The 22,444-nt window shown below is 39.9% G+C and overlaps 1 protein-coding gene across 2 annotated transcripts in view; it reads left to right on the top strand.

The window, feature by feature from the left end:
- Positions 1-691: 691 nt before the first annotated feature.
- PPP2R2A (protein phosphatase 2 regulatory subunit Balpha) overlaps positions 692-22,444 on the top strand; it is an 83,604-nt gene continuing 61,851 nt past the window's right edge. The window contains exons 1-2 of one of the 2 annotated variants that reach the window (XM_030937662.1): positions 692-1,024; positions 2,879-2,953. In XM_030937662.1, coding sequence (XP_030793522.1) covers positions 1,018-1,024; positions 2,879-2,953 — 82 coding nt within the window. In that variant the 5' untranslated portion in view covers positions 692-1,017. The remainder of the gene's footprint in view (positions 1,025-2,878; positions 2,954-22,444) is intronic. The other variant, XM_030937663.1, reaches the window with a different exon arrangement.

Consider the following 22,444-nt stretch of genomic DNA (forward strand, 5'->3'; position numbering starts at 1 on the left):
AAAGTGACAGCCCTTTTTACTTACTCTTCCTTCTTACTTAGTTTCCTAAGCAGCAGTGAGAGTATTTTTTTTTTTTTTTTTTTTTTATAATGAGTCTTGCTCTGTTGCCCAGGCTGGAGTGCAGTGGCGCGATCTCGGCTCACTGCGACCTCCGCCTCCCGGGTGCAAGCAGTTCACACACCTCAGCCTCCCTCGTGGCTGGGATTACAGGCGCACACCACCACGCCTGGCTAATTTTTGTATGTGTTTTTGGTAGAGATGGGGAGTCACCATGTTGGCCAGGCTGGTCTCGAACTCCTGACCTTGTGATCCGCCCACCTCAGCCTCCCAAAGTGCTGGGATTACAGGCGTGAGCCACGGTCCCCGGCCCTGGTATTCCTAAAAGACGTAGGACCCCACGAATCCCTGCAGGCGAGCACGTAAACTGGACTGCTGAGCCCGCCCCAGAGCTCTGGCGCTAGTGCGAGAGGCTGGGACACTGCCAGGTGCCTACAGCCCCGGCCTGGCGCAGGCGGAGCGGGCAAATGGAGTGCCATGGCCAGACGCGGGAACGGCGCAGGCCCAGCCGGTCCGGACGCGGAGGGCGGGGCAGGAGCGCAGCAGGAAGGGGGCGTGGCCAGGAGCCCGCCCGGCCGCTCCCCCGCCCCTCCCCCTCCGCTCTCCGCCCTAGGCCGGCGGCTCCGCCCCCTGCGTGACGTCACTGGCCAGGCCAGCCGGCGCCATTTTGAAAGTGGAGTCGCCTACCCCTGCCGCTGCCGCCGCCGCCGTCGCTGTCGTAGCCGCCGCCGCCGCTGCCGGAGAAAGAGCACGAGCGGGGAAGCCCCAGAGTGAAATCTAGCATCCTGCCGGCTGGTCTGCCCGCCCCTCCTTCCTTTTCCCCCGGCCCCCGTCCCCTCCCCCCGCAGGTGCCATCCGCCGCCATCCGCCTTCTCTACCCCCCCATCCCCAGGTGAGGGGGGTGAGTTCAGGAAGCGGAGACCCCGAGGAACCCAGCAGGGTCACCATTTGCAGCGCAACATGGCAGGTAAAGGAGAAATCCCCCTCGCCCCCTGACAAGGCACCGCTTCCTTCTTTCTCCCTCCATCACCCCCTAGCGACCGCCCGCGCCTTGCGCGGAGCCACAGGACGCCCCTCGGGTTTGAGGGAGTAGGGTCCAGAGGGGTGGGGTGGGGGCAGGGAGGGCTCCCGGGAGGCAAGTGGTCACGGTGAGAGTCACTGGGCTTGGAGAACGGGGCTGGCGCCGTGGCGGGGGTGGGGGTGGGGTGTGCCGGCGAGCTTGGGGTGAGGCGTGGGTGGGGCGGGGTGGGGGCGCGTGCAGATTTGTCCCTCCCGCTCGGGAGCCCGGTGGATCCTCTCCCACCTCCCCACCTCGCCGCTCGCCTTTATTTTTTTTTTTTTTACTGCAGGTCTTCTTTTAATTTGTATTTTTCCCCCTGCTGCAAGTCTTCTTGGGTGTATATACACATTTATTTTGCGCCGAGAAGGAAGAGCGCTTTACAAGTTAAAATACAATGGGGGCATATGTGTATTTTTTCCCCCACTGTGGATGCCAGTATTTTTGAGACGGGAAGCCTAAATTTTTTGTTTCGAACCATTTCGTTTCCGTTTCTTCCCTCTTACCGCCGAAGAGTGCAAGGCCTTTCATGTACAGCAAGTTGCATGAAAATAATTTAAACTTTCCGTTTAGTATGTTAGCTTTTTTGCAGATGTCCTTTTCCCAAAAGGGTTTGGTAGAGTTAGTTAAAATAGTTGCGGAGTTCAGAGATATAAATAGCAAGGAGGAGAGAGATTTAGGTAGAAGCTTTGAAAGGGAGGGGAAAGGATGTAGAGAGAAAATGAGTTTGGAAATAAATTTAGCAAGGAATAGGGGTGATGGGGGAGAGAGAAGTAATGTAATTGCTTTGAGAATTCTTTTTGTACATGTTGGTGTTGCTAAATCTTTTCCTTCATGTAGTAGAATCAATTACAGATTTAGATTCAGTTTCTTTTCTCCCTAGAGCCCCAGGACATTTTCACCATTTCGACCTCAGTACTTGCACGTGAAATAGAAACGTTCCGAGATGAGACCAGTTTTCCGTGCTGTTATATTCATTATTCAGATAATTAAACCTTTTGAAAAAGTTAACGTGTCGGATTGACTTAAGGTTTGCTATAAACAAGTTGCTTGTTGGCCTTGTTGAATAATGAAACGAGATTAAAATTGTTTTGCACGAGATGACATGTTAGCAAAATGAATTCTTTGCCAGGTCCTTCGGAGTCGAGGGATGAGGTGAAGGGAGGCAGAACAAGCTTCCTTTGACAGTCTCTTTAGCAGCATTCATTTCGGTTTCTTTTCCTCTCTGTCTGGAGCCAGTGATTTGCTGGTAATGAATGCAAAGAAATGGGTGTAGTGTTTGCTGTGTGTGCACTTTGGTGATAGGGTTCATATGAATCATTACTTCTTACCCAGGCAGTAATGTTCCCGAAGTTTTCTCTTCGTTCTATGTTTCATGGTAGTTAACCTTATTTAACTCTTCTGCAGGCTTTTTGTATACTTAAAAAGAAAACTCTTTAACTCTTGGTATTTACTTTTTTTCTGGTAGGTCTTGCCTGAATGTAAGGCTTTTACTGTATTTGAGAGGAGGTTTGTGAACAGATATATAATGACCATAGATCATGTGCCTTTAAATATTTCATACCTGGGATTTTTTTTTTTCTTTTTAATACAGTACCAACTATTGGGGTTTAATCTTTTTCCAAACTGGTGCTCTTGGTGGTAGTTGTATGTGTGGGCAGAACTAGGCTGTAAGTATCATGCCAACCATGGATACCATCTCTGTGTTTACGAGAGTCAACATAAGCAGAACTCGGTTTTAATTGGTGTGTTTTCTTTTTCCAGGAGCTGGAGGAGGGAATGATATTCAGTGGTGTTTTTCTCAGGTGAAAGGAGCAGTAGATGATGATGTAGCAGAAGGTAAGAAAGCGTTTAATAATGCAAATTTTGGATATATAATTTTTTCAGAAACGTTTCCTACTGAGGGATTTCCTTGAAGCCGAAACTGCTATAAATTCAAGATGATTTTGTGTTTATTGTCCAAGAAATGTAAGAACAGTTTTAAAAGTTACCTTTCTGAAAAGCAGCCTTAAGTTTCATTTGTTATTTATGCCTTGTTTTTATTATTTTTTCCTCTGAATTTATATGAAAGGTGATGAGACATACAAAATCCTCACGTGAACGCTGTGTGCTGCATTTAAGAGTTTCTTTGTTATGTAAATTCCACATACAAATAAATGGTGATGCATTTTTATGTTTGTACATTGTTTTAGATAAGTAAATTGAAATAGGTGCCATCAACATTTGGTTCAGAAACATTCTTAACAGCGTCTTTGATTTTTATGGGAAAATTTTTAACTACTTTTGAATTTGTCCGCTTTGGGAGTGTGATGCTGATTGGCATATTCTGTGAAGAGATGATAGCTCAGATTATTCATTTTGTTGTCTTTCTGGTATTTAGGTGGATAAGACAGTAATAATGCTATGCATATATCGCTTGTCTTCTAGGAAGCGTATATTCTTGTGCAGGTGGAAACAGTGTTTGATCAGTTGAAGTACTTAACGTCTGATTTTCTACCCAAATTTGTTTACTAATGTGTTTCAGAAGTTTAAGTTTTGGAACTTCAAGGTTTTGCATTCATTTGAGATGGTCTTAGGCAGCAGAGGCATTTCCCACGAAGTTGTTGCATTGTTTCATTCCTCAGAAATGTTGAAGTTTGAGTTTTAATGGCATTGTGTGTCTTGAATTACAGTAGGGATTTTCCAAACAAAACTCAGATAAATTTAAACATGTACTTTTGAGTTTTAAAAATTTGGTGAAAATTCATAAACCTTTTCCCTAGATTGTGTTGTCCTCATAGTTCTGACCTGTCTGTAGGGTACTCTTTTGGAGGTTTTTTTCAGGTGGTGGGTGGTAGCCGAATGCTTTTATTTGCTTGTGTCAGTGTCATTCTTAATGAAGTGTTTGTTTTAGAGTGTGGTGAATCCTATGGGAAGCCAACTGGCATAGGTTATACTTGTCATATTTTGCAGAGCTCGCTCACGTTCCTTTTGTTTTGAATCCTTATTTGTTTCTTAGATGAGAAACCAGAGACAAAAGAGACTGACTGATGGTCTTGCAAATTGTGTAAATCAAGGTTTTCTGATGAAGTCAGTAGTGTTTGACTTGTTTAGAGAAATAAGTCCTAACTTCAAGGGAGGAGTTGTGTATTACTCATTTTGTAACTACATTACCTGTTGAATAGTAGACACTCCAGTATTGGATCATTAGTTCTGTGCAGTTGTGTAACACTCACCGAGTTATGAAAGTGCTGTATACTTGGAAAATATTCTTTGGTTGAATTCCATTTATTCCCTTAGGAAAGTTCCCCTAAATGCTGAGCACTGAGGGTGCTTGGTGTCTACAACATAAACTCTGCCCACAAGGAGCTCATAGTTTGCTGGTTAAACATTAGGCAGAAAGACCACATGGCTTTTATTTAATGAGAAGAAATTGATATTTCAAACTGAAGATCATTTGTGTAACTGAACCAAATAGCTTGTGATATACATTAAGTCCTCCCTTAACGTTCTGTGACTTTAAGCAAAGAAAGTATTGTAACAAAAGATGCTGAGCAGAAAAAAAAGTCAGTTTTCAAGAACGTGTTGAGGTGAGGTTAGGAGATAAATCAGTTATAGTTCTCCTTTGCTGATACTTAGTTAGGTGCATTTTTCTACTGATTCATTAAATAATTTTCTTTAGAGGTTAAATATTTTAACCTAAGCATATTCTTAGCATCCTAAAACGCTGATACTTGGTATATATATTTTAGTAAAATAACATACATCTTAGTAAAAATACGACTTGTTCTAATAGATATCATTATACAAAATATTAAGTATAAAAATCCAGTTTTCAAGTGACACCACTTTATTTTGGGTATTTCTGCATACTAGAGTTTGAATATTATAGTCTTGTTTGTTTTACTAAGGGAAGATTTGCTTTTCTGAAGTAAAATAAGATTAACACATTCCCTACCCCCTTAGGTTTAGACTGATCTCTTAAACAGGTTACCTGTAGCTCAACTTTTACTTGCCTGTTTTATACATCTTGATTGTCTCCATATCGCCTGCCTTTCTCCCATCTACATGCGGTCAGCTGCCAGGGCATACCATTTTTACTCTGTAATGCCTTAATATTCTTTGCATACCTGCTTTCACCTCTGTTCAGGTTTCCACTCTCTCTCATCCGAGTTGCAAGTTCCTAAATTATTCCCTGCTTTTTCATCCTATGTTTTGCTTGAGAGTTAATCTTAAATGCAGTCCTAGTTTTGTCGTTTTCCTCATAAGTCCACGGTGGATCACTGTATCCACTGGATTAGGAATTAAGTTCAGACATCTCTGTCTAGAATGTATGACCTTTGTCCAATATGGCCTCTCCTTCTCTCAGTTTATTTGCTGCTATGGCTGATGACCCAGCTAAACAGATACTGTTCTTCAAAGGCGTTCTATGCTCTCTTATTTTAGGGTCTATGTTTTTGCTGCTTCCACCTTGGAATGCCTGACAGTCCTCCCACAGTTCTCTTACCAGGATCCTGTTCATCCCTCAAATCATGCCTTTAACCTTTTTGCTAATTCCGTCTTTTGGAAATACCTGTTTTTAAAATCTTCCTTTATGGCACTTTATTACGTAGATATCATATAGTACCCCACATCTCTACTGTTACATACTACAAAGTTTAGTGCAGGACTGATTTATCTTCGTACCTTATGCAGGCATGAAACTGCTCTGTCTAGAACAATGCCTGGCAGACAGTAGTTGAATATTTGTTTGAATGAAGGAACATAAATGTTATTGTTCTTAGGTTTTGAAAGGGGAAGAGAAATGGTAAAGGGATGATTGAGATGTACTTCTAGCAGTCATGGATTTAGTTATTTGGTAGGCTTTTTAAAATAAAAACTTAAAACGCTGTGTGCAGAATCATCGGTAGGCTTTTTATAACCAGATTGATGATGTACAACCATATAATACAAAGAAATCAGGAGACCTTGTGTTTTTACCCTAGCTCCAGCACAAACTAGCGTGTGTCACTGGGGATAAGTACTCCCCTGGGTTTCTGTGTGTTTAGTAATGGAATAATAAGAATGGATTAGGTGATTTCTGCTCTTCCTTGTACTTTAATCTTGTTAATTTCCAAAAGCATCTAAAAACAGCCCAGCTGGGCGCGGTGGCTCAAGCCTGTAATCCCAGCACTTTGGGAGGCCGAGACGGGCGGATCACGAGGTCAGGAGATCGAGACCATCCTGGCTAACACGGTGAAACCCCGTCTCTACTAAAAATACAAAAAAACTAGCCGGGCGAGGTGGCGGGCGCCTGTAGTCCCAGCTACTCCGGAGGCTGAGGCAGGAGAATGGCGTAAACCTGGGAGGCGGAGCTTGCAGTGAGCTGAGATCCGGCCACTGCACTCTAGCCCGGGCAACAGAGCAAGACTCCGTCTCAAAAAAAAAAAAAAAAAAAAAAAAAAAAAAAAAAAAAAACAGCCCAAAACCTTTTTTTTTTTTTTTGGTGAGACAGAGTCTCACTCTGTTAGGCTTGAGTGCAGTGGCGCAATCTCGACTCACTGCATCCTCCGCCTCCCGGGTTCAAGTGATTCTCCTGCCTCAGCCTCTTGGGAAGCTGGGACTACAGGCACACGCCACCATGTCCGGCTCATTTTTGTATTTTTATTAGACATGATTTTGCCATGTTGGCCAGGCTTGTTTTGAACTCCTGACCTCAAGTGATCCACCTGCCTCGGCCTCCCAAAGTGCTGAGATTACTGGTGTGAGCCACCAGCCACAGAATTATTACTACTGGTAATTAATACTACTGGTGTTTGAGATACTGGACTCTCTAGAGGCCTTAAAAAATAAATTATTGCTAGTAATATAGTTTATATTTTTAATTTTTCTTTTATTGAAAACTTTCTGTCATGAGACAGTAGGTAAGAGCACAGACTCAGGTGCTAGGCTACATGGTTTGAATCTTGCTCAGTCATTTATCAGTTGTATGGTCCTCTCTTTGTGCCTAGCTCCCCTCTATAAAATGAGGATAACAATGAAACCTGTCTTTTTTACAGTGTTGTTTTGATGATTAAATGAGTTTATACACATAAAACAGAACAGTACCCAGCACAAAAGAGCCTTATGAGGATTTAGATACTATTACTTGAACCTTCGTATTATTGTTACTTTGAAGGAAGAGTCTTTGGAGTATGAGTAAATTGGGAATTTGTCTTTAAAGCCTACTAAAAAGTTCTCAAAGTGAAGGAAATAGCATGTATGTGTGTTTTATACATACTCTTTGATTCAATAAATTACAAAATACGTTCAAAACTAACCTATAGATTTAGAGACACATATGAAGCTGGTAAAACTATGAAGAAAAGCTATGAAGTAAAAGGAAAAAAAGTACTGTAAAAAGTACTGTAAAAGTCAGTGTAGTGGCTACCTTTAAGCTGTTGGAAGGGAGTTGTGATTGGGAAGGGTGGGGGAGGCCCTTGGGTGCCATCTTGACTGGGATGGTGGTTGTACAGATGTTTGTAAAGACTAACCTGGGCATTTTTGTTTCAATTTTTGTTTTTCTTTATCTGTTAAATTTTACAATAAGAGGATTTTAGAAATCTAATACAGTACTAAAGGGTTTAGGATGGAAAATGGCAGTCCCCTACCTCCCCACTCCCTAATCCCTAGTCCGTCTCCTTAGAGCAGTTCAGCTTGTCTGCTGGATTCCTTGGTGCGTCATTTCCTTTTTGGGTATAAAATGGTATTTCTGTATCTTGTCAATTTTAGCATTTCCAGCTGACTTGCTCCTCTAGTAGGTGATAACTAAGCTGTTCACATTATCGCCCCCATTTCTGTCCCTGTTGTGCCCCAGTGTTACATCACACACTATGATTAAATTGGACGTCAGTGCTTAAGTTGTTATGACCGTGCACACGTTCTCTACTAAACCAGAAGTGCTCTACAATGTTTATTTCATCCTGAAGGTAATGCAGTAATTGCTTGTTTGTTAAGTTGACTACTATTTGTTTTTTTAAAAAACTTAATTTGGAAAGTATGTGGAATAGTATAATGAACTCCTGTCACCCATCATTGTCAACAGCCAGTGCTGCCCCATTTATGCTTCCATCACTTGACCCGTTCCCATCCTTTTGTTATTTAATAATATTTGTTTTTAAAATCTGGATTTAACAAAATAGAAAGCCAAGTTCATTTTTTAATGTCAAACTGTAAGAAATTTTTTCTAAGGATTTTGATAATGTGTTTAAATTTTACTTGTGGAAATAAATTATTAAATATTCAGATACATGTGGGTAATCTGAAGTGTGTAATATTTGGTCAAAATAATGGAACAGGCCAGGTGCAGTGGATCATGCCTGGAATCCCAGCACTTTGGGAGGCCAGGCAAGAGGATCTCTTGAATCCAGGAGTTTGAGACCAGTTTGGACAACGTAGTGAGACCTTGTCTCTACAAAAAATAAAAATATTAGCAGGGCATGGCAGCGTGCAACTGTAGTCCCAGCTAGTCAGGAGACTGAGGCTTAAGCCTGAGAGGTCTGCTACAGTTAGGCTGTGATTGTGCCACTAGACTCCAGCCTGGACAGTAGAGTAAGACTCTGTTTAAAAAAAAAAAAAAAAAAGGAACAACTTAACCATTCAAGATAATTATTTTAATATACATTTTCATTGTTTAGTAATCTTAAAATATCAGATGCTATTAAATATTTAATAATGAACCTCATCTCCATATTTGATAGTCTTAAACTTTCATAGGAAATTATTTTAGGATATTATCTTATAAAGTCTGATTTTATGAAACTTGGATCCAAGCGCATTGTGTGTTTTCAACTCTTTGCTTTCTGTTTACTTTTGGTAGGATTTAGCCTTGTGGACTGGGTCTTGAAAAATATTTTTTAAATGGTAGAGGCTAAAATATGCCCCAAATAAGGACATAAGTAAAAATTTGAGAAACAGTCCATATTTTGATATCACACACAGTTTAATGGTTTTAGTCCATATCATATGTTTAATGCTGTAATATGAACAGAATTTAAAATCATGTCTCTTCTGCATCTTTCTTTTTTTTTTTTTTTTTTTTTTGTTAAAGATGAGGTCTTGCTATGTTGCCCAGGCCGTCTTTTGTGTTTCTTAGAGTAGTATGCATGTTAGATTTAGGCAGTGAGGTAAGTTAGTAGAAAAAAATAGTAGAACCCTGTTGTTTTGTGGATTTAAAAGTAGTGGTGCATTAGCTGTATTCCGAAACCTAATGACCTGTGGTGAAGGTCTTAGTTAATATTCTTACCTTGTATGACATGTGACACTTCTTTTTCTTAACACTAGCATTACTACTGACTGAAGTCTAGTAGACCTCACTCAGTACAGTCACTTAAAGTAGTAGTGTCAATTTACCCATTAAATACCATGAATGATAGTATCTGTTTAGCATCAAATAGTTTTCTTGCTTTATTTTAAAATACTAAGTTTTTTCACAAAATTCATTTGACAAACGATTATGAGAGATCAAGGCCATTGAAAACATATTGCTGAAATTTTGTCTTGTTATTAAAATAAACCAAAAATTAGTCTTGGATGTTTCTTAGTACTCTGTAATAGTGAATGACATATTAAAATCAAGTTATTGAGAATTGTGGAATAAGCAGAATGATGAGAGGTTGAAGCAAAAATTCATTAAATCAATGAAGAGGTTACAATATGTTACATATTTGCATATAAATGTTTGCCTAATTTATCTTAAAGTTGAGTTGTAGGAAGAAAGGTAAGTTTCTTAATGCTGTTAAATAGGAAAACTGAAGGACTGGAAATACCTAAAAAATTTTAGCTAATATTCTCAACTATAATCTTGTTGCCCTTTAATATGATGATGGAAATTATAATTGAGTAATCAAGTATCCATAAGGTGCTTCCTCAGCAGACGGAAAGAAAAGTAAAAGCTGGCCGGCCATGGTGGCTCACGCCTGTAATCCGAGCATTTTGGAAGGTGGAGGCAGGTGGATCACAAGGTCAGGAGTTTGAAACCAGCCTGGCCAATATAGTGAAACCCTATCTCTACTAAAAATGCAAAAATTAGCCAGGTGTGGTGGCGTGTGCCTGTAGTCCCAGCTGCTCAGGCTGAGGCAGAAGAATGGCTTGAATCTGGGAGGTGGAGGTTGCAGTGAGCCGAGATCGTGCCACTTGCACTCCAGTTTAGGCAACAGAGCAAGACTCCATCTCAGAAAAGAAAAAGCCTGGGTGCAAATTAGATTTTCTATAAATAAACTGCTGTATAGTCATTGTAAGGAAGGCATGGCATGGCCATCTTGAGTAACCTACATTTTTTGAGTGCTTAACTATGTACCAGGCAGGCATTGTTTTAGGTGCTTTACATCTATTAATTTACTGTTCTTCACAAAAACCCTGTGAAGTAAGTAGACTGGTGGGAAAGTTAATTAACAATAGAATCTTGAGTAGGTGATGAAGCTGAGATTCTTACCTCAGACCTTTCACTTTTCCTAATATAATTTTGTTTCAAAACTTGATCTCCTTTTAGTTCAGGTGAAGGTGTTTGATGTTGTTGAACTGCAGCTCTTGTTTATAACAAGGTTTATTTGTAATGCCTAGTAGATAATTTTTATTTTGAAATAATCAAATAGAATTTGGAGATTTATTGAATTTTCTGCTAATGACATTCTTTTGAGACAGGGTCTTGCTCTGTCACCTTGGCTGGAGTGCAATGGCATGATCACGGCTCACTGCGGCCTCAACCTCCCAGGATCAAGTGATCCTCCTCCCCCAGCCTCCTGAGTAGCTGGGACTACAGGCACAGGCCACCACGCCTGGCTAGTTTTTAAAATGTTTTTTTGTAGAGACAGGTCTCAACATGTTGCCCAGGCTGGTCTGCTAATGGCATTTGTTAGCTGAGATGTGCTGTCTATAGATGGATTATAAGGGCTTTGTTAACCCTCTGATGATGTGTGTGAAATTGTGTGATTGTACATATGTGCATTTCTCTGGTCAGAGTCCATAGCTGCCATCAAAATTGATATTATGTAGTCCAGTGGTTCTCTAAGTGTGGTCTGGCAACACCTGAACTCATTCAAACTCTGTGAAGTCAAAACTATTTTCACAGTAGTACTCAGATGATACTTGCCTTTTTCAGTACACTTTGCAGCAGTGGTACAGAAGCCATCTTAGCATGAGATCAAGACAGTGGCACAAAAGGGTACTTGTAGAGGTAATCTTCATCACCATGTACGAGCAGTTTAAAAAACTATCAGTTTTAAGAATGTCCTTGAAGCAGTAAAAACTTAATTTTATTCTACTTGAACACATGTCTATTCGATGTTCTGCGTGACAGAATGGAAGGTATACCTAGAGCACTTCTGCAAGGGAGCAAAGTACAGTGGTTGTCTGGAGGAACAGCATTGGTGCAGCTATTTGAGTTTCAACTGCTGTTTTCATGGAACATCATTTTTATTTGAAATAACTGGTAAACTATGGTTATTCGGACTTGGATATTTGGTGGACATTTTCTCAAAAGAACAGTGAAACTGTTGCTTCAGTAGACAGTGTTTGTTGCCCATGATGAAATTTGAGCTTTCAAGCAAAAATTAGAATTTTGGAAAACACATGTCTGTAATTGTGAGCTTGACAGCCTCCCAGTACTTACAAGATTTTTTCAAATAAAATCAGTAGTCATTTTAATGTGATTTTTTGATATTATGTAATATGTCAACATTTGTAAGATCTGTATAACTCAGTGAATCAGTCTTTTACGAGTGACCAATGTGTGTGATGTTAAACAGTCATACATCAGTAAAAGTGCATGCTAGAGCATTGAATTTTATTGTGACTACCAATAATGTTTTCAGATTCCACAAACCTTTAAGAATCTACCAGTGAGGACTTTTGGTGTCGTATCAAAGGTATATCCATAACTACCTGAAAAACCTATTAAAATATTCCTCCCTTTCTAACTACATGTCTGAGTGAGGCTGGATTTTCTTCACATATTTAATCGACAAAGCATATTGTGGTACAGTATATTGAATACAGAAGCAGTTAAGAGAACCTTCATTCTGTTAGGCCAGATATTAAAGAGATTTGCAGCAGTGTAAAGCAGTGTCATTAATTTTGTTGGTGGGGGGGTATAGTCATTTTTCATAAAATTTTTGTTAATGTGTGAGGTTTATTACTATTTTACAGTGAAGAAATACTTTAAAGTTTAAAAGCTGTTTGGTGGTTTAAGATTTTAAGAGTTAAGGGGATCTATCATTCTGAAAATTTGACAGTTGTTGGTTTAGTCTGTTCATAGATTTCATTTTAGTAATAATGCTTTACAAGTCTCATGAACCACAAGATAAGTGATCAGAACAGTGTACTGCTTTTGTGCATGAATGTCTTAAAAAATTGCCTATAAAAGTAGTTTCTGTGACTTGAAATTGTTTCAGTCTCCTCCCTCCCTGTTCTTTTCTCCTCCCTCCCTGTTCTTTTAGATACCAAATTAGATCTGCCTTAAGCTCTTTCAGCTGGTGATCTTGGTGAAGGAAGAATACCTTCAGGACGTTAAAGTATCTATTTTTAAACTTACTCTCCCTTACAGAGATTAAATACCAGTAACAGATTTGCCAGAATAAAATAATTTTTTACGATTTTCCCCACAGTGTCTGCTCAGGTTCAACTATCAGGAACACTGAAATTCTCACAGCCTAATTTAGTGCCATCCTGGGTTGCCTGCCTCGTCATTAGAAGTGAGTTGGTGACCTTGACATTGTGTTTATTTTGAGCCCAACATGTAGCAGTTTGGTGATGTGTGGTCTGTTCTAGGAAAGAAGGCATAAAATGGGCTTGGTAACTCTCTGTTTCCCAACTTAACTATTAAAGGGAAGGGAGAGAGGGAACAATGTTTTTCTGAAAATCCTGAAATGAGCAACATAATTCCATTTTAAATAAATTTCCCATTCTAAAGATGTAGTATCAACTATTGCTTAATATTTTCAATATTTTTGTGGCTGTTTTCTACGCTTGAATGCCAGGGTTTGTAGACTTTTAACAGTTTTCTGTCCAGTTTTAAACACGGAATGTAGTTTTTAAAAACTCAGCAAATTTTTAAAAATTAATGTGAATGTTTTTAGTTAATGTTGGCAGTAGTTGATTACAGTATCATCTAGATCTTTGCTCTTGGCAAATGTGGAATCCTTGGCAAGTCGTTGAATACTTCTGTATAGCACATTGCCGGGAGTTACACTCTTGTAGCTTTTAGTTTCTATTGGTTAAATCCTCTCTGTATGTTCAAATACCAGATGGAGTTTTCTCTTCTGGAATCTTTGAATGATCTCTTTTTATCCAGTTCACAGGGTCTGTGGACCAGTGATCTGGTTTAAGAACTTCTGCTCTAATCTTGTAGTTATGCCTGTGTTTACACACTTACTGAAACTTATTTATTGGACTCTAAATTTGGAAGAATCAAGGATATTTGTGTGGTAATAATGGTGTTTAGACTATTCAGGAGGGTATTTTTTCTTACCAATCCTCTTATTACTTTTTCCTGAGATAATACGGGAGGGATTAATCTTCTCTAAAATACTGGACTTGACAGATTTAGTGCATTCCCATCTTCCCCCCCCCCCCTTTATTGAAAACTGTCTCTCATTGGTAAAAACATTAGAGGGATATATTGGATTTTGAACCAGTTGCTTGTTTTATACTTTAATCAGAAGGAAGTTTAAGTTCTTCAGTAGCTTGTGTTAAGAGAGAAATCAGAGTAGGTAAAAAGGATTGGGGGCAAAATTTTAAAAATTTTCTAAAGATTCAGAAGAACATGGTTAGATCTGGAACAGTGTTACTTTTCATAACCTGCCATTGCAGGCTCGTCGTAGGTCTGCTCTGCGTGAAAGTAGAAATAGTACCTTTTTTTGGTGTTACCCTGTGTGTCTGTTTTTTCCTGCTTACCGCAAGGTAAGATTCTTAAGGGTAGATGACTTTCTAAGGTAACATAAGAGGAATCTTTCCTTTTGGCTAATAAGAGTGGAAGACTCTAATTCAAGAGAAACAGGCTATTGTAGGCAATAAATAGTTGTGAACAAATTTCTTATCAAGGCATGCAACATGCAAAAATGGTTGTTAAAGGAATTGGTAGTAGGAAAGGCATTGCTTGTTCTGTCTTTTTTCTCCTTGACATAAAGTGAGCGTTGTTTTTTTTTCTAGCAACAGAACCAATTTTTAGTGAAAATTTTTAGCTACCTAATGTTTTTATGCATATTGTAGAAAACTCATAACATAATAAAATTTACCATCTTAACCGGTTTCAAATACACCATTCAGTAGTGTTAACTCTCTTCATACTGTGAAACAGATCCTCAGAACTTTTTCGTCTTGCAAAACTGAAACTCTATACCCATTAAACAACCCCCTTCTTCCCCTCCCCTCAGCTCTTGGCAGCTATCATTCTACTTTCTGTTTCTGCAAATTTGACTACTTTAGATTCCTCCTCCAAGTGGAATTATACAGTCTTTTTGTGACTGGCTTATTTCATAATGTCTTCAGGGTTCATCCCTGTTGTAGTATGTGACAGGATTTCCTTCCTTTTTAAGGCTGAATAATAGACCATTGTGTGTATATATCCCTTTTGTTTATTCATTCATCCTTTGATGGACATGTTGGTTGCTTTTACGCTTTAGCGAGCTCCTAGTCTTTTTATATATATCGGGTTCTGTGGGAAGGAACAAAGTAGGTACTTTCTGTAATTAATTTGAGTAGTCTAGGTAGAACATGAAAGTGTCAGTTTAAAGGATTTAGACATTGGTGTAGTTTTATTTTTAAGACTCCTGTTTGATTGAGTCTGCATCTCTGATTTTTATGGGGAGGGGATAGAGCTAAGGTGAGACTTTGTTCAGCCAGAAGTCAACAGGTATCTGTTGAGTTCCCAGTGCTGTGGAGGAGATAGAAGATATTGTTCCTTCTAGGTACACTGGAGGTTCATTTTATTGAAATAAACATTTCCCATAGCACTTGGCTTTTGGTATTACACCTATTTATGGTACTGTGAAAACCTCTAATCCCATGTAAAAATTTTACGGATAATACTCGAGTCTGAGTAGTAAATTACTCTCCCTTTTCTAAGTTGATTTTATGCTGCTTGATATTGAGATGGGGATGTAGTACAAATATTTACTTGTTTCTTGGAGTTAAATTTTAAAAAGTCTCATATTGCAGGTCTAAGACCATAAATTTGTCTTTTACTGCTTTCAAATGGTCGTGAGTTGGAATTTTCTAATTAATATTTTTAGAGACTTCTCTAGGTGAATGTTTATGGTAGCCTCCAGGCTACCATACCGTGATTTTTACTATTTTGTTAGTTCCTTAAACACTGAGTTACTTTCTGACCCAGCAGTTCTACTCCCAGGTGTATATCTAAGAGAATTGAAAACATGTCCATCCAAAACCTGGTATATGAATGTTGCTAGGACCCTTCCTCACTCATGATAGCCAAAAAGTGGAAACAACGCCAAGTCTCCATCAACTGATGAATGGATAAAGGTGGTGTATCCGTACAATGGTATGTTACTCAGACACTAAAAGGAATGAAGTGCTGATATGTTTCAACACGGATAGATTTTTAAAAACGTTCAAAGTAAAGGAGCCAGTTACAAAAGACCATAGGGTTTATGATTCCATTTACATGAAATATCCAGAATAGGCAAACCTGTAGAGACAGAAAGTAGATTAGTGTTTGCCAGGAGCGGTGTGAGGGAAAGGGAGTTGAGAATAAGGGCAGTGATTGCCATTGGGTGCAGAGTTTCTTTTTTTTTTTTGAGACGGAGTCTTGCTCTGTCGCCCGGGCTGGAGTGCAGTGGCCGGATCTCAGCTCACGGCAAGCCCCGCCTCCCAGGTTTACGCCATTCTCCTGCCTCAGCCTCCGGAGTAGCTGGGACTACAGGCGCCCGCCACCTCGCCCAGCTAGTTTTTTGTATTTTTTAGTAGAGATGGGGTTTCACAGTGTTAGCCAGGATGGTCTCAGTCTCCTGACCTTGTGATCCGCCCATCTCGGCCTCCCAAAGTGCTGAGATTAAAGGCTTGAGCCACCGCGCCTGGCCTGGATGCAGAGTTTCTCTAAGGGGTGATGGAAATGTTCTGGAATTAAATAGTAGTGATGAATATATTAAAAAGCCACTGAATTGTGCACTGATTTTGGAAAAAATACTAGTAAAACAATAAAAATTAAATGGGAGAAAAGAGGTAGGATTTACTCTTTTTTTAAAAAATGAATTTCTAGGGTGGGCACGGTGGCTCACGCCTATAATCCCAGCACTTTGGGAGGCTGAAGTAGGTGGATCACCTGAGGTCAGGAGTTCGAAACCAGCCTGGCCAACATGAAGAAACGCTGTCTCTAGAAAAAATAAATTAGCTGGGCGTGGTGGCACGCGCCTGTAATCCCAGCCACTCAGGAGGCTGAGACAGGAGAATTTCTTGAACCCAGGAGGTGGAGGTTGCAGTGAGCCTAGATCATGTTAAACTGCCCTCCAGCCTGGGCAACAGAGCAAGACTCTGTCTTAGGAAAAAAAAAAAAAAAGGAGTTTCTAGGCTGGGCATGGTTATTCACATCTGTAATCCCAGCACTTTAGGAAGCCAAGGCGGGTGGATCACTTGAGGTCAGGTGTTCGAGACTAGCCTGGCCAGCATGGTGAAACGCCATCTCTACTAAAAATACAAAAATTAGCTGGGCTTGGTGGCGCTTGCCTGTAATCCCAGCTACTCAGAAGGTTGAGGCACAAGAATTGCTTGAACCCAGGAGGTGTAGGTTGCACGGAGCCAAGATCGCACCACTGTACTCCAGCCAGCCTGAGTGACAGAGCTAGACTCTGTCTCAAAAAAAAAAAAAAAAAAAAGTTTTCTACAGCCAATGAACTGCATTTACAAAAGAAAAACATTCATTTTGCAGCAGTATACTTCTAAGTCACACACAGACTACATTTACATCTAACTTTCCCCCACTGTATTAATCAAATCTAGTTTGTACATCTGTTTTACAAACCAAATATAGGTAAAGGTTTTTATGTTTTAATAACTAGGTTAAAAAAATCTAATAAAGGCTGGACATGATGATGCACGCCTATAGTCCCAGCTACTGAGAGGCCAAGGCAGGAGGATTGCTTGAGCCCAGGAGTTCGAGGTTACAGTAAGCCATGATCGTGCCACTACACGCCAGCCTGGGTGACAGAAAAAAAAAATTGATACATATATAGAATGGTAAATCAAGAGGAATACAGCAAATGTATGCTTCCCTCTTCTTTGTCCCAGTTTCTTTGTCCTCTCACCAGAGATGCCATCACAGGTTTCTTATATATCATCCAGAAGCTTTTTATTTTGTATTTGCATATGTTTTTAACAGCACATCTTTATCATTTTGGACTTGAAAGTAGGAAAATGTATTCTAGGAATCCATGAATTATTAGGCAAGGTCTATAGGCCCTGCCTTAAAGAGGACCTGATGAGTTGCCTGAGAAATTAGCATTTTCTTTTAACCAGTAGATTAAAACCATACAGATTTCTATGTGGAGAGTTGCTGAGAAGGTTGTACACATTTGAAATTTACATCTAGATGTGCAATTAGTGGACTCTAAACAAAGCTAAGTAAAATCTATAATATCTAAGCTATCTAAGTCTTTAAAAATAACAGTTTGGGTTCATAGATACTGGAGTCTTTGGGTTGTAGACCTCAAGTCTTTCTTCTTTCTCCACTTGAATCTGATTGTTCCTGGCAGTATGTAAAGTGACCAGTTCATTTTGGTGATTTATTTGATTAAGACTATACTACACATTATAGAATAGGCTAGATCCTAAAGACATAATGTGTGTTCTTAACTGTTCAGTTAACACGTAGGCCTTTTTGGTCACTTGTCCACCATGTCTAATTCTCAACCTAATTTCTTGGGAGTTTTGTTAATATTCCTTAAAATGCCAAAACGTCATGATTTGTATACTGCTCAGATTGTATACTGCTCAGATTGATTAGAATAAAGCTTTATTAAATTCTTGCTATGCAAAAGTTTTTTAATCTTTAAGAGTTTTTATTTGTTAAAGGAAAAATAACTGATTATAAATTAGAAATTTAAAAAATAAGTGCTCAAGAAACTGAGCTGCCTATGTGTAGCTTTATATGTATTATCTCATTTAATCTTCTCACTCTGAGGATAAATTATTACTTTCATTTTATAGATGAGGAAATCGAGGCTTAAATAATGTAGCTTGCCAAAGGTCACGTAGTTGGAAAATGGGGGAGTGAGGTGTTGAACGTTGTTGGTTCTTCTGACAGCCCATGTACTGTATGTAAATGAAAAAATAAAATCAAATACAGGCGTACCTCAGAGATATTGCTGGTTTAGTTCCAGATCACTGTAATAAAGCAAATACTGCAGTAAGATGAGTCACAAATTTTTGGTTTCCCAGAGCACATAAAAGTTACGTTTACACTATCCTGTAGTCTGTTAAGTGTACAGTAGCATTGTGTCTGAAACAGTGTACATGACAATTAAAAAGTACATTATTGGTAAAAAATGTTAATAGTTATCTGAGCCTTCAGCAAGTTGTACATTTTTTGCCCCTGGAGGATCTTGTCTTAATGTTGATGGGTGTTGACTGATCAGGGTGGTGTTTGCCGAAGGTTGGAGTGACTATGGCACTTCTTAAAGAGTGCCAAATGAAATTTGCTGCATCAGTTGACGAAATATTTCTCTGTAGCATGTGATGCTCTTTAATAGCATTTTACCTGCAGTACAAGGTCTTTCAAAATTGGAGACAATTCTTTAACCCTACTGCTGCTTTATCAACTAAGTTTATATAATATTCTAAATTTTGTTTTTTTCGTTTCAACGGTGTTCACAGCGTCATCACCAGCAGTAGATTCCATCTCAAGAAACCATTTTCTTTAATTAAAAAGAAACTGCTCATCTATTGATGGTATCATGAAATTGGAACAATATATCTTTAGGCTTCATTTCTAATTCTAGTTCTCTTGCTATTTCCATTACGTCTGCAGTTAACTTCCTACATGGAAGTCTTGAGCCCCTCAGAGTTATCCATGAGGACTGGAATCAGCTCCTTTCAAACTCCTGTTTATGTTGATATTTTGACATCCTGCCATGAATCATGAATGTTCTTAATGGCATCTAGAATGGTGAATTCTTTCCAGGAGGTTTTCAGTTGACTTTGCCCAGATTTAAGAGGAATCAATGTCTATGGCAGTTATAGCCTTACAAAAGGAATCACTGTCTATGGCAGTTACAGCCTTACAAAAATATATTTCTTTTTGTTTGTTTGTTTTGGAGACAGGGTCTCACTCTGTTGCCCAGGCTGGAGTACAGTGGTGTGATCATGGCTCACTGCAGTCTTGACCTCCTGGGCTCAGGTGATTCTCCCGCCTCAGCCTTCCAGGTAGTTGGGGCTTCAGGTGTGCACCACTGGCTCGTTTTTAAATTTTTTGTAGAGTCGGGGTTTCAACATGTTGCCCAGGCTGGGCTTGAGCTCCTGAGCTCAAACGATCCACTCACCTTGGCCTCCCAAAGTGCTGGGATTACAGGAGTGAGCCACCACGTGCAGCCTGTATTTCTTTAATAATGCTCACAATTGTCTTGTAAGTCAGAATCACACCTTGATCCGTGGGCTACCAAATGGATATTGTGTTAGCAGGCATGTAAACAACACCTCCTTGTTCCTCTCTATCAGAGTCCTTGGGTGAGCAGCAATATTTGGAAATGAGTCGTTTTTCCGAGCAGTAGGTCTCAACAGTGGGCTTAAAATGTTTAGTAAACAGTGCTGTAAACAGAGGCGCTCTCAACTAGGCTTTTTTCTAGAGTGCAGGCAGAGTAGATTTGGCCCTAGAATTCAGAATGGTCAATGAGCATTGGCCTCAACTTAAAGTCACTCAGCTGCATTAGCCCCTAACAGAAGAGTCAGCCGGTTCTTTGAAACTTTGAAGCCAGCCATCAGCTTCTCCTTTCCAGCTATGAGAGTCCTAGGTGATATCTTCTTCTAATACAGGGCTGTTTAGTCTACTTTGAAAATCTGTTGTTTAGGGTAGTCACCTTTATCAATTAAATTACTTCCTTTCACTTGAACACTTAGTGGCCCCTAGAGTAATTGGCCTAATTTCAATATTGTGTCTCCAGGAGGCAGGAGGAGGGGGAGAGATAGGGATAGGGGAACTACCAGTAGGTGGAGCAGTCAGAACATACAGCATTTTTAAGAATTACATTTGCTGTCTTTTGCTGTCTTATGGAGGTGCTTCATGGCATTCCAAAGCAATTACAATAGTAATATCAAAGATCATTGATCACAGATGACCATAACAGGTATAATAATGATGGAAAATTTGAAGTTTTGCGAGAATTACCAAAGTGTGACACAGAGACACAAAGTGAGCACATGCTGGAAAAATGGTGCCTTTCGGCCGGGCGCAGTGGCTCACGCCTGTAATCCCAGCACTTTGGGAGGCTGAGGCGGGTGGATCACGAGATCAAGAGATCTAGACCATCCTGGCCATCATGATGAAACCCCACCTCTACTAAAAATACAAAAATTAGCTGGACGTGTTGGCACGTGCCTGTAGTCCCAGCTACTCAGGAGGCTGAGGCAGGAGAATCATTTGAACCCAGGAGGCGGAGGTTGCAGTGAGCCGAGATCGTGCCACTGTACTCCAAGCCTGTGTAACAGGGCAAGACTCTGTCTCAAAAAAAAAAAGTTCCTTTCTAGCAAGTTTGCCTCAGACTGTCTTTTTTTTTTTTTTGAGACGTAGTCCCACTGTGTTGACCAGGCTGTAGTGCCGTGGTGTGATCTCGCCTTACTGCAGCCTCTGCCTCTGAGGTTCAAGTGATTCTTCTACCTCAGCCTCCCAAGTAGCTGGGATTACAGGCGTCGACCACCATGCCTGGCTAATTTTTTTGTATGTTTAGTAGAGACGGGGCTTCATCGTGTTGGCCAGGTTGGTCTCAAACTCCTGATCTCAGGTTACCCGCCCATCTCAGCCTCCCAAAGTGCTAGGATTACAGGCGTGAGCACCTGTGCCTGACAACAAACTTTCAGTTTATAAAAAACAGTGTCGGCCGGGTGCGGTGGCTCGCACCTGTAATCCCAGCACCTGGGGAGACTGAGGAGGGTGGACGACGAGGTCAGGAGATCGAGACCATTCTGGCTAACATGGTGAAACCCTGTCTCTGCTAAAAGTACAAAAAAAATTAGCCGGGCATTGTGACAGGCACCTGTAGTCCCAGCTACTTGGGAGACTGAGGCAGGAGAATGGCGTGAAGCCAGGAGACGGAGCTTGCAGTGAGCCGAGATTGCGCTACTGTGCTCCACCCTGGGTGACTGAGCAAGACTACATCTCAAAGAAAAAAAAAAACCACAGTGTCTCTGAAGCACAATAAAAGTATGCCTGTATAATCTCACCATTTTTACATCACATCTGTTAATATTTGGGTATAGATCTTTCCATCATATAGTTTTTTCCACTGCAAATATATATTTTCAAAATTGTTATCAGACATGCAGTTTTGTATTATGTTTTTTTCCAATTGAAATGTGAGAAGAAGATAAATGGCTGTATATTTAATTGGATCTCTAGTGTATTTCATTTAGACATTTTGGTTGTTTATAATGTTTGCTATTATAAAGATCAAGATGAACATCCCTGTGAGAATCTTACTGCTTTAGGATACATTTCTGGAAATGGGATTGCTGGGTCGAAAGGTGTGATTTTTTTTTTTTTAAATGGCTTATGGTATTTATTGCCAAATCACCATAGAAAGTTGGTGTTGATTTTTCACTTCCTCCAATAGTGAATGGGAGTGGCCATTTCCTGACCTCTTGACAATACCTGGCACAATATTCACCATTCAGAAAAATCTTTTCCAGTTATTTGTTTGAGCACGTTCAAGTGTTGGAGCCTTTTTGTGTTCTTTGTCTAGTTTTCTTTGGTGATGCTTTTTTTAATTTATTTGTAGTATCACAGCCTTTTTCCCCCTTTGAATCATACATTGTAGTGGAGGAACATTGGAGGGAAGCTCAAAGAAGAAATAATTTGGGTCTGCATTACATGGGAAAGACTTCCTAAATGAAGTGGATTTTTTTCCTTTTTCTTTTTTAGACAAGCAAAGGAAACCAGAGAGTAAGGAAACAAACATTTGAGAATTGCTGTGTTTTAGTTTTCTTATGTGTAAATGGGAATAATAGTGCTTGCCTTTTTGTTTAGAGGATTAAATGTACATGAATGCTTAGTTTTGGCACATAGTAAGCCTCAGAAAATTTAATTGATATAGTTATTTTGCTGTCTGATGCCCAATTAACAGAATTAACAGTTTGACAGCAGAAGAATAAAAGCCCGTTCCAGTCCACAAATTG

The sequence above is a fragment of the Rhinopithecus roxellana genome, chromosome 9 (assembly GCF_007565055.1).
Source record: "Rhinopithecus roxellana isolate Shanxi Qingling chromosome 9, ASM756505v1, whole genome shotgun sequence".
In the NCBI taxonomy this organism is placed as follows: Eukaryota; Metazoa; Chordata; class Mammalia; order Primates; family Cercopithecidae; genus Rhinopithecus; species Rhinopithecus roxellana.